At 47.0% G+C, this 16,763-nt stretch overlaps 1 protein-coding gene across 14 annotated transcripts in view; it reads left to right on the top strand.

The window, feature by feature from the left end:
• LOC102445074 (ataxin-2-like) overlaps window positions 1–16,763 on the top strand; it is a 257,980-nt gene that overhangs the window by 169,856 nt on the left and 71,361 nt on the right. For all 14 annotated transcript variants that reach the window (XM_075914768.2, XM_075914775.2, XM_075914776.2 and 11 more), the window contains 3 exons: window positions 244–554; window positions 2,099–2,162; window positions 4,101–4,253. In XM_075914768.2, the coding sequence (XP_075770883.2) occupies window positions 244–554; window positions 2,099–2,162; window positions 4,101–4,253 (528 nt within the window). The remainder of the gene's footprint in view (window positions 1–243; window positions 555–2,098; window positions 2,163–4,100; window positions 4,254–16,763) is intronic.

The following is a 16,763-nucleotide window of genomic DNA, read 5'->3' as shown; positions in this document are numbered from 1 at the left end:
TGAGTATATGTAAAATGCAGATTATAATTTAATTAGTGTCTATTGGAACATATGTGTGCTTATTTCTGTTTTTAGTAATTAAACCTGAATCTTCAACTGCAGGAGCCTGAAATTATTTTAACTGAACAATTTATGGAAATTTTCTTCTCTTATTACACAAGTACTGTTGGTAATAATGCATGTGTGTTCTGTATCGCTGCATAGGGTGATATTTACCAAAATGTTAACTATTTGTACTATCAGTTACAGCCAAGCTCCACCCTAGACACAGTGGATCAACTGCTAAACAAAAATCCAGAAGGTGAAAAATCCAGAGATGTGATTAAAGAGAAAACAGAATCAAACTCTGAAGAATCTGTCATTGAAACCAGCAGTAATGCGAACTCTAACAGTGGCAGTAGCAAATCAAATAGTCCCAGTATTTCTCCATCAACTAGCAGTAGCTCTGAGCAGAAACGAGGACCAGTGGTAACCTCTCAGGGTGTACAGACATCTGGACCTGGAAGTAAACAAGGTGGTAAAGAGGATAAAGAAGAGAAGAAAGATACCTCAGAGTAAGTAATTGTGTTCTTAATAAGCAAATCTGTTTTTTTAGAATCCCCAGCAAAGGAAAAAGCCACTCTTAACTCGTAGCATTTACAGGAGGCCCTCATGATTTGCAGAATCAGTATTCATGATTTCATGTGTTTGCAGATCTCTCCCATCCCCAAGCCCCTCCCCTTCCTGCCACTGCCCTGCCCTCTTCCCCCATTGAACCCCATCCCCTGGTCTCGGGGGAGGGGCAGGGAACGCAGCCTTGGGGATTACGGGAGGGGCCTGTTGCAGGGTGGCAGGCGTTGCGGGGAAACAGCACTCGCTCTGCTTCCCCCCACTCCCAGTATTCACTGACTTCACCATTCGCATTGGTGTCAGGAACGTATCCACTACGAATGGAGAGGGTTTCCTGTATATAGGATTTAATCTTCATAACGTTAGGTGGGTAAAGATTATCTGCATTTTACAAATGGGGCAATCTGAGGCAAAAGTTAAATGACTTGCCCAAAGTCATGAAACAGCTAGTGGCAGAGCTAGAACACTGGTCCTCCTGATACCTAATCCTGCATTCAATTGTCTAAAGCAGGGCTGGGCAAAATATGGCCTGAGGGCCAGATCCGGCTCGCCAAGCCACCACATCTGGCCCACGGACCACCCTGCCGGGACCCTCAGGCACAGAGCTGCCGCAGTTTAAAGTGCAGTCTGTGCAGCTCTCTGCTCTGTAGGCAGGGGCAAACTTTGTGTGATCTCCTCACCCCCAGCCCAATCCTCAGCTCCTATTGGCTGGAAACAACCACGTGGAGGGAGCAACCTGCAGTTTCAAGCAGTCTGGGGCTGCAGCAGGCAGGGAGTCCAGCCTGCTTTGGGGGTACTGCAGGGCTGCTGGCCAGGAGAGACTTAGGTAACTGCCTTCCAGCCAGAGCCTGCCTCTGGCACTCCTGACCCCCAACTCCCTCCCCTAGGTCACCATCCAAACCCTCTGCACCCCCTTTTCCCAGGTCACAGTTCCTTCCCAGACTTTGCACCCACTTCTACGGCCCCTTCCCCGGGCCAGAATCCTCTTGTGCACCCAAACACCCTCCCTGACCCTACACCCCAATCCCCTGACCCAGGTCACAACCTCCTCCTCCACCCAAACACCCTCTCAGACGTCACACCATCTCCTGCACCCCAGTCCCTTACCCCGTGCGCACTTCTGCACCCAACCTCCACCCTAGACCCCTCATTTCTACAGGAAAGTGCGGCCCTTGACCACTTTGCAAAATCTTGGAGTGCCCCCCCCCCCCCCAAATTATTGCCCACCCCAGTCTAAACGCTGTCCCGTTGTCAATTGGAATAAGCACCATCAAAAATATGCTTTGTAGAAATAAGTTTTAGTTGATATTTTTCCTTTTTCTTTCCATTAGATTAGCCATGTGCCCCAAGTCTTTTCTAATTTGACAATATTTTTTATGTTGTGATGGGACTTAGATAACTCTAAAACTTAAACTGTGGAAGAGTTCAAGGAAATGTTTGTGAAGGAATATCGCTGAACTTTAAACTGTTTGTGTGTTTTTGTTTATAGGCAAATTAGGAAATCAACACTTAATCCTAATGCAAAGGAGTTCAACCCTCGATCTTTCGCTCAAGTAAGTTTGGTGGTTGTATTGAGTGATGTAGCATGTAGTGACATTCAGCCTGTCAAGTAATTGCACAGTAATATAGTTTTTCCTTGTATACTTGGGTCAAGTACGTTATACTCTGCTAGTTGAGAGTTCAGGCTGGTGTACACTGGGAATTTGCATTGATACGGCTATGTGTCTCAGGGCTGTAAAAAATTCATACCCATGAGAAGTGTAGCTCTGCTTAACTCAACCCCTGGCAGTGTTCCCTCTAAGATTTTCCATCCGTGAGTGAAGTGAGTTTTGTCTTGTGCACCAATATTGACGTGATATGCGCTTGTTCAGATGTGTGTCACTGCGGCACCCCCTAGTTACTAACAAAATTACACACACATACATGCTGCGCTTGCCAACCCCAGCTCTCCCCTCTGACCACAGGGGAGGGCTGGGATGCACGTGGTAGCTCTGGCCCTGGCCCCTGCAACTGTTGCTGCTGCTTGCCACATAGCAACTGACCCTGCTGGCCAAATCTGCCGCTGCTCCCCATGCAGTGGCTTGGACCCAGGCCCTGACCACCGGAGCAACCGCCACCGCCTGCCATGTAGCGGTTTAGGCCCGGGCCCTGGCCGCCGGAGCTGTTACTGCTGCCCGCCACGTTGCGGCCCAGGCCCCAGCCACCAGAGCAGCACCACCCATGTGGCCTGCCCTGGCCACAGCTCCATCCCTGGGGAATTACTAAAGTTAGGGCTAGGGATGCATGGTGTCTGCCCAGCTACTCTTGGAGTGGGACAGGCACTCCATGTGCGCCCCACCCCTCCACATGCGTGGCCCTGCTGAGGAGGTGGGTGCGTCTCAAATTCTTGGTGCGCATCTGTGTAGGTGTGCACCTTAGAGGGAACCTTAACCCCTGGTGTAGATAGTGCTAACACCTTTCAGGGAGGTGGATTACTTAAGCTGATGGGAGAGCCCTTCACATTGGTGTAAGTAGTGTCTACGCTGAAGCGCTACATCAGTGCTTCTCTAGTGTTTTTAAATGTAGACATACTTCATGTGTTTCTGACCAGATCTCCTCTATAATTTAACAGTGTACCTGATTAATTATCAGGGTTTTTAAGAAAATAGTTTGGTGCATGAAAACATAGCACATTTTGAAAAGGATTCATTATAGTTCAGGAAACAGACTACCCCTAATGTAACATGCTACTTTTTTAATAAAAAAAGGTTTTTTTTTTTAAAATACCTTTAAATAGTCTGACCATTTTGGAGGCTATATTGTATTTATTTCCTTCAGTTCTTTACCACATATTCTCTCATCTCCTCCCTCATCCATTGTTTAAACTGGTTCCTAATTACATTCTTCTGAACTGTAATGACAGTATTTAACTTAATGGAACTTATTCACAGATGGTCACAAGCCCTCTAAGAAGGCTTTCAAGATTTTAGTTTTGACTGACGACAACAATGTTTTATCTGGAGCTGTTGCCAGGAAACCCAAAGACAGTCCACCTTTCCTTTGAAAGGTTTCCTCCTATTGAGGAAACAGCTGTGAATGTTACAACCAGTCTACCACAAAGAGGGCCTTTGTGGCATCTTTGAAAACTGCTGCTCCTAGGAAATGTGAAGGCATGATGTGCTCTTAGCCCTTGTCTTCACTGCCTGTGGGGAAGGTGTAACATTTCTGTAATGCTCTCCTCCTCTGCTCAAGGAGCAAGCATTTCTCCTTTGAAGTACCAAGACCGAGAACACTAACTCTAGCAGTAACCTTCAGAATATTAAAATCTTGATAAATTTTTCTTTCTGTCTTTTTTTAACTTCCCCATGCAATCAGGTGAAAAGAATTCACATGTTTTAAATTCCTGTGTTAAAAGAAGCACAACCTGTTACATTCCTATCTGACCACAATGAACAAACTCTGAGCATTGATAAAACTGGTACACATGAGTGAACTGCTTCATTTATTTGTAGCCCAAGCCTTCAACTACATCAACCTCACCTCGTCCACAAGCTCAGCCTAGCCCTTCTATGGTGGGTCATCAACAGCCAACTCCTGTGTATACTCAGCCCGTTTGCTTTGCACCAAATATGATGTACTCAGTCCCAGTGAGCCCAGGCATACAGGTAAAATAGACTTGTCTAACAGCTTAAATATAATATTGTTGGCATATTTAAGAGGATGATTACTAGGAGGTGGGACATGAAAGCAGAAGTAAGCTGTTGTGCTAGGTCAGTGGTTCTCAAACTTTTGGGGTACAGGTTGACAGCTCGAGTTCCCCCAGTTTGAGAAACCCTGTGCTATGTGCTCTACAGGGATAGATGTGCTTTGTGATCAGTATTATTTATATGTAAGTTTTGCTATTTTTTAGTTGTTTACATAAATGTTAACTTCCCCAACTGCACCTCAGCCTGACATATTGCTTGATTTAGAGGTATTATTGCAGAAGTGGGTTTTGTAGGGACTTCAATTCATATCTACAGGCTTACCCCTATGCTTTCACTTGCCCAAACACTATTAAAGACCGTGCTAAGTTTTGTACCTCAGGCTACCAAATACATAGTGGTCTGACTCTGTAAATTGTGAGCTATCATTTGCTTTCCTCTTGTCCAGCCTCTGTCATATATGATAGAAAGCTTGAAGTGCTGCATTTGGTCATCAGTCTGATCCATGCATTTTCTCTTGTTCAAAGTAGCACATTCAATCACTACTAGCCTGAAGAGTGAATTTTAATTAGACAAACACCTGTCAGGGATGGTCGAGATAATACTTGGTCCTGCCATGAGTGCAGTAGGGATGTCAACGGGTAGACGATTACACAATTAACTGATAAGCCTAGGCTTATAGAGTAATGCTGTCGACTATATGCATTCTCCGCCCCCCCCCCCCCACTTGCTGCCTCTGTATCAGAGGCAGGAGCCGGTGCCTGTGGGGAGCTGGCGTCCCCACCCGCACACTGCTGGCTCTAATAGAAAGGCAGCAGTGAGGGGGGCAGGCGGAAACCCAGCTTCTCGCACCTGCCCCCCCCCCCCTTGCTGCCTCCTACAGAGGCAGGGGGACAGGCAGGAGACAATGCTCTGGGAGAGCCAGCTTAAAAGCTGGCTGCTGCAGAGTAGCCTCTGTCTGCAGCGAGCCCAGGCTCGCCATGGACGGAGGCTGCTCCAGCATCCCACAGAGCAGACCCTGTCCGTGGGAGGTCTGAGCTCCCCCCAGACAGGGGCTGCTGCCACCCCATGCAGCTGTCTGTGTATCAGAGGCAGCAGTGCAGGGTGGCAGCGGGCTCCCTGGGAGTGGGGCCAGGAGCGCACTAGCTGCCAGCCCCACCCCCAGCTAAAATTTGATGCGGTTACACAACTATTCAATTACACATATCTAATATTCCTAGAGTGCAGGGGACTGGACTAAATGACCTCTCAAGGTCCCTTCCAATCTTATGAATCTGTGATTTTTACCCTGTGGTCTGCAGCTGTTTGGAAATACAAACTTCATAACAGTAGCTGTAACAGAATGCTATGTATTGGGCAATTGGAAACTTGAGCCATGGTGTTTTACTCACTATATAAAGACTCAAATAGTAGTCCATCCAGCGAAATGTTTTTTGGAGGAATAAGTGAAAAAAGGATTACTTCGGTAATGCTGAAGTTATCCTTTTGAAATGTTAAACAAAGGGTGCCTCTCCAATATCTGGTAACTTCCAAAATGCAAATTAGATTCTGTGGCTCTGTTTTGAATCTACACAGACCCTGGCTGACTGAGCTTTTAAAATATTGATACCATGAAACTCTAGTCTAGGACAAAGACCATCAAACATGGCAATTTCTGTAGCACGTTTTCTCTTAACACAGCTGACCATCCTCATACAACTAGAATGTAATACGGTTATTTTAAATAATATACACTATTACCCTTTGACTGGTAATAGCTTTTCAGTGATGTCACATAAGAAAGTTAAAATGCTAATGTAGCAGCATAAAGTTTTAAATTCAAATTACTTATGAAATAACTTACCAGTCTTCAAGATCTTTTTTCCTGAGCCTGTCATTGAGCTTCAACATTCTGGTCACCAAAACCAACCATTTTACTGTATCATAATTTAAATGTATGTCTCTGTTCAGTTTCTGTGTCTTTTTTTTAGCTGTTGCCTACAGTGTTTTATTGTTTAAGTATGTAAATATAAAACCTAAAATTCACAGGTAATAAATGAATACTGTCTCATACAAATCCTAAATAATCTCAAATGCTGAAAAAATATCTACTTGTACCATTAAAAAAGGCTCCAAATAGTCATTGGAAACCTGTCTAAATCTATGAACTTCATTGTTCAGTCTAGTAGCTTCTTTAATATTCATTCTGAATCAGTTAAAAGCACTGTTGTAGCTTGCAGTAACTGAGGAAATGCCAGTGTTCCTTGGGCAAAGCTTTCCAGAAAAATTAGGTGCGTATTTGTGGTGACACGTAGGGTACCCCCCGATCCTGCACCCCCGTCTGCAGCAAGATGAGACTCCGCCAACCAGTAGTATAGAAAGGGTTTATTGCTCCTCCAGGATACAGCCCAGCATAGATGTGATGTGGTTTCAGGAGTCAGGGCCAGGATGCCTCAGACCCCTTGGGTTAGGGGGTCCATTGTCATCACTAGACCCTCAGCTAAAGCTGCTTCCTTCATGTTCCCCAGCCAGCAACTGCCCCTTCCTCCGAAACCTGGTGTTTGTCTCCGCCTCCCTCCCTTTGTGTCTCACCCTGGGAATCCACTGTTATCTCCTCAGGATGAGCCTGGGTGTCTGGGTTAATACACATTTGGGTGAGTCAGTGGGAATCTCACATCACAGCGCAGGGGGACCCCAGGTCACAGAGCAGACAGCACCCCTGCTACGCCACAATATTATAAACCACTATGTGCAGTAAACCACTGTGAGCAGGGACGGTGTCACGATTTCCATTATGTCTGGAAACCCATGCCTGATTGGGGCATATGGGCCCTGCTGCATTACAGTGGTGTTCTGGCTGTGTTGGTGCCAGGCTACGAGAGAGACAAGATGGATGAGGAGTTTTTTCGAGTGCGTGCTCGTGTCGATTCTGCTGTAGGTCTGCATGCACTCTCGTGTGGCCATCGGAGACTTTTGTCTTAGCTGTACCTGTAGGGCCCACTGTGGTGCCCTCTGGAGTGCTGTGCTCGCAGTGCAGTATATCAGGCACCATCAACCCTGCACCCTCTCAGTTGTTGTTTACTGCCCGTGGTGGTCATGAAACTGGCCTGTGCCTGTTAGTGACCTGCATGAGATTTGTTTACAGTGCCTTGGGGAAACCCATATAAAGGAGCACTGTCATATCTGCCAGAACTTTTGTCTGTGGACAGAGTGCAACATCCGTCTCAGGGCCCTCCTGATTCAGACTACCTCGTGTCAAGCTTCAGAGCCAACATGGCCCAAACCAGTACCCAGTGCTTCAACTTTGGTGTTGTCGTGTGATAGTTCTTTTAGTATATTTTTAGATTCAGGGGTGCAGGACAAACCAGTGAGGCTACTTCTAGACTACAAGCCTCTTTTGAAAAAGAGTGTCTAGACTGCAACCAGTACTTTGAAAAAGCAAGCCGCTTTTTCGAAAGAGAGCACCCAGGCAGTCTGGATGCTCTCTTTCGAAAAAGCATAGTTTACATTTACATAGCGTCTTTTTTCGAAAGAGCACTTTCAAAAAAAGGCATTATTCCTCGTAAAACGAGGTTTTCCGCAGTCGAAAAAACTGCCCCATTCTTTCGATTTACTTTCAAAAGAAAACGGCAGCAGTCTAGACACAGGGGAAGTTTTTTCGAACAAAAGGCCACTTTTTTCAAAACAACCCTGTAGTCTAGACACACCCTGAGAAAGATCTAAACTTAACCACTACCTATTTTGTTGAAAGTTCAAGCAATTACAATAACCGAAGAACTTTTCAAGTAAAAGGGTCAATACAAGTCCCATAAGGAGTGCAAGACAAATAAACACAACACAAATCACAAATACAGGTCTCAGCCATGATTCATTATAGGCCAACTTATTACTATGAAATATATTTATATTTATTTAGTATAGACTTTAAAGAGGGTTAGCCTAAAATACCTATAATGCAAAGCAGTTAATGAAAAACTAGCTATACTACAATATTCAAGCCTAATGCACTTACAGTTCACCCTTGATCCCCAACAATCCCTGGACAGGAGGTCGTGGTCTCGGTACTTCCTGCTCGCTGAGACGTCCTAGACTGTGTGATGTGGATGAACAGGGCCAGAGCTTCTGGTTACGTGAACAGAGTTTGCAGATCCACTCTGTTCCTCCCTCCCAAAGCACATGCTTGCAGTAGCATCCTTTATACAAGGCAAGACTCGGTTGCTTCACACCTTGTTGCCATGTGGTGTTCCAGCCGTACGCACGTCTTTATTCCAACACCCTTAGATATGCTACTCACTTTATTTAACATTGTTTGTATAATCGTTAATGTACGCCATTATCCTAAGTTGTTTACTTCTTTTGTGGTTAGCACTTTTGTAAAATACAGAGTGTGCCCATTGTCGCCCCCTATTTCTATAAGCCATGTCATAATAATTCTGGAAATTTTGATGATGCTTGTTTTTAATGGTATACACGTTAATGATTTCAGCAGTTTAAGCAACTTATAAGTAGGCCCTGCCCAATGACCGAGGGCAAGAACTTAGCAGTTTCAGCATTTGGTTAGTAATTTACACTTAAGCCTTTGCCCCATGATCGAGGGCAAAAGGTTACATTTCCACATACTTGGTTTAGCCTGAGGCCCACCTGCATGCTTGCTAGCACCAGATTTAACAGGGCCCTGATCCTTAGCCAAACTCAGGTCAAGCCAGAGAAGGCCATGCTGACTCTTCCACAGGTGTGTAGTGCGTATCCAGCACCATGGTCCTCCCAGCTGGTGATGGGCTAAAAAGATGACACCATCCAAACCCAACCAAGGGGCTCTGGGCAAAGGACCCTGCTTAGGCCTTGTGCTCACCCTGAACCCTCTAAAGGGCTCAGCTGTGGGGACTTACTCCCTCTGAAAGGACCCGCCACCGATTCTGGGAGCAGTAAAGGGCCTAGGACGATGGCGCAGCTGACCCCTTCTGAGGGCCTGGCACTGGGAGTGTTAAAAGTGCCTTTGCTGTGTGTGGCCAAGGCTCCCCACGAGGGCAAGCCTGACAGCAAGGCTTCACACAAATCAAGCAAGCACCAATGGTCTCTGGAGCCAAGACAGAGCCCTAGGTCACCACATTTTTAGACTCTGTGCTGATCCAGGTCTCCTGCTCATTACTATGAGTTGATGTCATGCTCTCGATCCTTGTTGTCATGCAAAAGTTAGCCCAGGCATCTTCAATGTCCATGGGCGGTTGATGCAGCTGGGGCTAGGGGAGGCAGGCCCCCAGCCCCCCCACCTACAGCCTTGCCCACTCTGCTGAGGCCCTGCCCCCAGGGAGAAGGTGGAGCAGCATGCCAAGCATGCCCCAGCCTCCATGGAGCACTGGGGAGGGGGCGTGTGCAGGTGGCATGGCTCCTGGAACACTGGGGAAGGTAGGAGGCTGCACGGTTCCAGCCTCCCCAGCCAGGAGCATAAGGAGGGTGGGCACTGGGGGCAGCAACACTCCACTCCCCCAGTATGCCTTCAGTAGGTGTTCTGAGGGCAGTGTGTGGGCATAGCTGTGCCTGGTGGTTTGGGAAGGCAAAGCCTTTCCCCACCTAGTCCACCAGACACCTATGTCAATAACCCTAGCACCAGTCTTCATCCCACTGTCAGTTGCTGTTGCCAGGACCTTGAGGGTTCTCCCTGACTTGATTCCATTCACCCTACCCCTGGCACCAGTTGAACCATTCCTGGTCTCCGGTGGTGACTGTGAGCTGTCACACTCAAGCCTTCACCACCCCACACCAGATTGGGCTGTGTAGGGTGCATCAGCAGCAGTGGTGCCAGCCTGGCAGCAGAGTGAGTGGCTGATCCAGTTGTTGTATTGGAATGCATTGAGAGTACCTGTCATGCTGGTGCCCCACTCATGCTAGCCCTTGGTCACCATGTCAGACAGATCATGGGCGATGGCTGCAGCACCCGTGGCACTGAGCTTGGTGCAGGACATCCTGGCAACTGTCTTGGGTGAGGAGCTAGTACCTACCCCAAGGCTCCCCTCCCCAGCAGGTGAGAACATTGCTGGATGTCTCCCAGTTGTTCAATCATCCTCCTCCTTCACAGGTGAGGTGGTGGTGAGGCCTTCCAGGGCTAGTCCATTGGACTATTTCTATGAGCATCAAGCACTGCTCCACAGGTAGTGGCTAATTTGGGCCTCAAGGCAGGAGAGCTGGAGGAACAGACGGACACTGTATTTAATGTTCTCTATGCATCCTCCCGAGCCTGGGTCATGCTCCCAGTACATGAAAGGATTCTGAACATTGCCAAAACCAGCGGTTCCCAACCTTTTTTATACCGTGGACTGGCAAACTCATTCAAAAACTTTTGGCGGACCAGCATAGAAGCATTTGCATATTCATAATGGTAATTAATTTATTTGCATATAGTAGTAATTAGTTTTGCGCGGTCACATGTTATTTTGTATTGCGTCTATGCACACAATACATGTCATTGTATCAGATTTTTTTTATTATTGCCCCCCAAAGTATTCGCTTTCCACCTTAAAAAGTCATACATAACACATTGCTAGCTATCCAGAGTATTTTACTTCCACAACTGTTAAAAACCACATGTTTCTTGAGTTTTAAGTAAATAAAAATACCCAAGAGTTTCCATGTGAAAAATGCCGGGTTGATGATAAATACATTTGCTTCTTTTGGGGGGGCAATTTTTCAATGGGGGAAGTCTCTCTTGGAAAATTTGCACTGGCTCTGCTTCGGTGCAGAGCTGGGTCCAGATCTGATGGTTTTTTTTGCAGCTAGGGTCCTGTGGCTGGATGGCTCTCAAATCCCCAGCTCTGGAGTGTGCAGCTTGTGCCCCTTCCCCCAAAAAGCAAGCCTTTTGTATGCACAAATGACCAGATGCTTTCCCCAGCAGGCAGCAGCCTCTTGGTGGTGGTCTGGGCTGGGGGTGCTTCTGCCATAGCGTTTCTCATTGTAGCACACACAAGAGGAGAGAGGAGGTAAATTCCCCCAGCCAGAGTGCCTGCCTCCCACGGAGCCTGGTCTGTAGGCTGGGCACTAGTGAGTGCCCTCCACAAGACACTGGTGTGCATTCCCTCTAGGACCTGGGGGAAGCTGATCCCAAGCAGTGGCCAGAATGCAGCCCATGCGCAATGCAGGCAATGCAAGAGTTATAATTCAACATCTTGGGAACCGGGGCATCCTGAGCAGCCACCATGGCAGCCATGGAGGTGTGGTGGAGATCTGCTGCAGGAGACAGAGTGCTTCAGTGGGGCAGTAGGAGCAAGGCAGAGGCAGCATCTCTGTGCGTTCCCCCTGTGACAGGGTGAGGTCACAGATGACCCCTTGGGGGTGCTTCCCGGGGTGCTGACAAGGCCACTCCCACTCTCTGGGGTGTCTCCCTACCCTGTCCTGATCCCTACCCCAGCTCCCTGATCTCCCCCAGCCAAGGAACAGAGCTGAGATCACTGCTCCCCCCGAGGAGCAATACAGACACTGAAACTCTTCAGGTCCAAGGAAAATGCAGTTGGGGGACCAGAACCCCAAATAAATTGTTTAGGTAAGTCCCTTTTAATAATGAAAGGGGGAATGTACACGCTGGTTGCTCCCCCAGGTAACAATCGCTTACACTAGGCTTGATAGTAAATAAAAGTGGTTTTATTAAGTACAAGCAGTAGGATTTAAGTGGTTATACGTGAGAACAGGCAGAGCAAAGTAGATTACAAACTTAAATTAACAGAAAATGCTTAGCTAATTCTAGCACTAACACCCCAGTACAAACTTATTACAAACTCACCCTAAAACTGTTCCTTCTTCGAGATGAGTGTCCCCGTGGATGCTCCACATTAGGTCGGTGCACCGCCACCAAGCCCAGTGACGGACATTTTGACAGCTGTACCCCTGGGCCGTGCATGCACTGGCCAAGACCGCCACGCACTCCCTAACTGTCTAGACTGCGCATGCGTGAGCCCTCCCGCACTTCAGTTCCTTCTCTACCGCCTCCGGCTTCAGGCAGAACCTTCATCTCTCCTGACAGCATTTTCTCTCAGATAGTTTTCTCTACTGAAATTAGACCCCTCTCTTATAATTAGCTTGTTTCTTCATTGCAGTGATTTTATTGTTAGAGTTCTCCTGTTTATGTAAATAGTTTTTTCCTCCTTACGGACCCCATGCTTTAAACCATGGTGCCGCTTTTCTCTCTCTCTCTCTCTCTCTCTCTCTCTCTCTCAAAAAAAAAAGAGAGATTGCAATTGACAGTTACAACTAACATGAATCATTGTGGACAATGATCCCTCACTTTGACAGGCCTTGAGAGGTAGGCCAGTCCTCGCCCACAGACAACCTGACAACCCGAAGCATATTCTCACCAGCAACTATACACCGCACCATAATAACTAACTCAGGAACCAATCCTTGCAACAAACCTCGATGCCAACTCTGCCCACATATATACACCAGCAACACCATCACAGGACCTAACCAGATCAGCCATACTGTCACTGGTTCATTCTCCTGCACATCTACTAACGTAATATATGCCATCATGTGCCAACAATGCCCCACTGCTATATACATCGGCCAAACTGGACAGTCCCTACGTAAAAGAATCAATGGACACAAATCAGATATTAGGAATGGCAATATACAAAAACCTGTAGGGGAACACTTCAATCTTCCTGGACACACAATTGCAGATCTAAAGGTAGCCATCCTGCAGCAAAAAAAACTTTAAGACCAGACTTCAAAGAGAAACTGCTGAGCTACAGTTCATCTTCAAGTTTGACGCAATCAACTCAGGATTAAACAAAGAGGCTGTGTCTACATTGGCCCCTATTCCGTAATAGGGATGCAAATGTAGCACTTTGGAATAGGCAAATCCGCGGGGGATTTAAATATCCCCCGCAGCATTTGCATTAACATGGCTGCCGCTTTTTTCCGGCTTGTAGATAAGCCGGAGAAAAGCGCCAGTCTGGACGCGATCCTCCGGAAAATAAGCTCTTTTCCGGAGGATCTCTTATTCCTACTTGAAAGATCCTCCGGAAAAGAGATCCTCCGGAAAAGAGCTTATTTTCCGGAGGATCGCGTCCAGACTGGCGCTTTTCTCCGGCTTATCTACAAGCCGGAAAAAAGCGGCAGCCATGTTAATGCAAATGCTGCGGGGGATATTTAAATCCCCCGCGGATTTGCCTATTCCAAAGTGCTACATTTGCATCCCTATTACGGAATAGGGGCCAATGTAGACACAGCCAGACTGTGAATGGCTCGCTAACTACAAAAGCAGCTTCTCCTCTCTTGCTATTCACACCTCCAGATCAGCTACTAGAAGTGGGCCTCATCCTCCCTGATTGGATCCACCTGGTCATCTCTAGCCTGATCCTGGCCTGCATATTTATACCTGCCTCTGGAAATTTCCACTACATGCATCTGACGAAGTGGGTCTTTGCCCACGAAAGCTTATGCTCCAATACATCTGTTAGTCTATAAGGTGCCACAGGACTCCTCGCCGCTTGAACTAACATAAAGAACTAAAATAACAAATTCAACAATGTGACTACCAGATTTCAACACAAATCAGGTCTTATACTCCCGGCCCCCCCAAAAAAAAGAGAAAAGGAAAGAGAAACAGAAGAAAGAGAACAACAGAATAAAAAAAAACTATAAGGGAGCCCCTATCACAACAGCGCCTTTGCTCGGGGGTAGCAATGCTGGGATCCCCGTGTTTAAGCATTGTGTTACCTGTGGGGGAGGCAATCCCGGTATCTGATGGACATGACGAATGCATCCGATACCTAGGTGAAACTCATGCCTGTTAGAAATGTCCTTGCTGCTCTAAGATGAGGGCAAGGACTAGATGTGACAGAGATCTCAGACTTAAACTTATAATGCTCGAAAATTCTTTAAGACCTGCCTCAGACCCTGGCCAGTCAGAACACAAAAAATGCAAAGAAAAAGCACCCTCAAAGAAACGAAATGCAGGACAATGTAGCACTTTAAAGACTAACAAGATGGTTTATTAGATGATGAGCTTTCGTGGGCCAGACCCACTTCCTCAGATCAAATGGTGGAAGAAAGTAGTCACAACCATATATACCAAAGGATACAATTTAAAAAAATGAACAAATATGAAAAGGACAAATCACATTGCAGAACAGAAGGGGGATGCGGGGGGGTGGGAAGGGGGAGGAAAGAAGGTAAGTGTCTGTGAATTGCTGATATTAAAGGTAGGGAGAGTGGGATGTTTGTGAGTTAATGGTATTACAGGTGATAATTGGGGAAACTGTCTTGGTAATGGGTGAGAAAGTTCAAAGACTTGTTAAGTCCTTGTTGGTAAGTGTCGAATTTTAACATGAATGACAGTTCAGAGGATTCCCTTTCAAGTGCAGATGTAAAAGGTCTTTGTAGCAGAATGCAGGTGGTTAAGTCATTTAGAGAGTGTCCTTTCTGGTTAAAGTGGCAAGAAACTGTTTTCTCTTTGTGATCTTGTCTGATATCTGTTTTGTGGGCATTAATCCTTTGGCGAAGTGTCTGAGATGTTTGTCCAATGTACATAGCAGACGGACACTTTCGGCACATGATAGCGTAGATTATATTTCTGGATGCGCAGGAATATGTGTTCTTGATCTTATAACTCACTTGGTTAGGTCCAATAATGGTATCAGCAGAATGAATATGTGGACAAAGCTGGCAACGGGGTTTGTTGCAAGGGAAGGTACCAGGGTTGGTATTAGTGTGGTATGTCCTGTGGTGGTTGGTAAGAATCATCTTGAGGTTAGGTGGTTGTCTATAGGAGACTATGGGTCTGTCTCCCAGAGCCTCTTTGAGTATGGTATCCTGTTCCAATATAGGCTGTAGTTTATTGATAATGTGTTGGACAGGTTTAAGTTGGGGGTTGTAGGTGATGACAAGTGGTGTTCTATTGTTGGTTTTCTTGGGTCTGTCTTGAAGTAGATGGTTTCTAGGTACTCAAAGAAACGGTCTGCCTCTGTGCCGAATGCAGCCCTGCCTGCAAAGAGGCAGTCTCTGAAGCGCGCACTGCCGGTCATATCTGCAGCATGGCGCCTCAGCACCTTTGACGCCTTGGGAGTCTCCTCAAAAAATGAGGAGTGCAGGATCTTTCGAAAAAGCCTGCTGTTTTTGACAGAACTGCATCTAGACCGTGGTTTTACTTTCGAAATGGTGCTTGTTCGAAAGAGCGACATTACGTGATTATGCAAATGAAGCACAGGATATTTAAATCCATGCTTCATTTGCAATTTCTAAGTGTCTAATTTACATCCCTCTGTCGAAAGAAGGATGTAGTCTAGATACAGCCTAAGATGCCCCCCTGGTATCCAAACCTGTGGGGACCCCCACCTATGCCTTTTTCTCAATGGCGGTACTGGGGGGGTGGCACCCTGATCAAAATCCAAGTCAAGTCACACTCAACACACTTCGCATAAAAGGCGAACATTATAACCATCTCTAACTGACGCTGGGCTGCCCACCGGCAACTTACCAGCCAGTCCCACATCAGCAATCAACAGCGATGAGGCAGCCCCTCCACCAACCCCATCCACATCCGATGACTTCATTCATTTCCAGGACCTGCTCAAACAAGTTGTGGCGGAACTTAATATCCCCTTACAGGAAGTAACAGAACCAGCATGAACTAACGGATATCTTGCATTCGGCCTTGCCATCAAAGATTGCATTACCCATCAATTCCTCCATTGTGGAACCGGCGAAAGCAGTATGACAGACACCAGCGTCGATAACCGCTACTTCTAAAAAGGCATATAAGAGATACTTCATCTCACCTAAGGATTGCGAGTTTCTCTTTACCCACCCTGCGCTTAACTCACTCGTGGTGGAAGCAGCTCACCAAAAGAGCAAACAGCAGCAGCAATTTAGGTCCGCTCCCTCTGACTGTGAAGGCAAAAGGCTTGACACGTTCGGCCAAAAGGTATATGCCTCATCCACCCTCCAATTCAGGGTGGCCAACTATGCCACATTGCTAAACAAATAAGATTTTAAAAACTACGTCAAGATCTGGGACTTCACCACAGATATACCTGAGGCGAAGTGACACCAATTTGAAGCTCTACTGACAGAGGGCCATACCATGGCAAGAACGGTTCTGCAGGCCTCCCTTGACACGGCAGCACGTGCCACTTCAACAGCTATCGTGATAAGGGCAGCGTGGTTCACAACCGTGTCTTTCCCCAGAGAGGTGCAATCCTCTGTAGAAGACCTCCCCTTTGACGGGTTGAAACTCTTTGCTGCACTAATGAATTACTGCACTCTGTGTGAGACTCCCAGGGATACTTTACATTCTTCTTTGGGTAGTCCCCGTGGGTGCGCCACGTCTGGTGTCGGGCTCGCCCCAGCGCTGCGAATCGGAGGCTTCCCAAAGCTGTGTTTGGCTGGACCGCGCATGCGCGAGTGCTCGAGGCCGTTCGCGCCTTTCCTCTCCGAGCGCAGTCCAGCCCCCGCCTCCAGTTCCTCTCGGCGGCCGCCTCTGGCCACGGACGGAGCTCT

Source organism: Pelodiscus sinensis, chromosome W (assembly GCF_052426305.1).
Source record: "Pelodiscus sinensis isolate ZL-2025 chromosome W, ASM5242630v1, whole genome shotgun sequence".
NCBI classification, from domain to species: domain Eukaryota; kingdom Metazoa; phylum Chordata; order Testudines; family Trionychidae; genus Pelodiscus; species Pelodiscus sinensis.
This window is presented reverse-complemented; position numbering and strand designations above follow the sequence as displayed.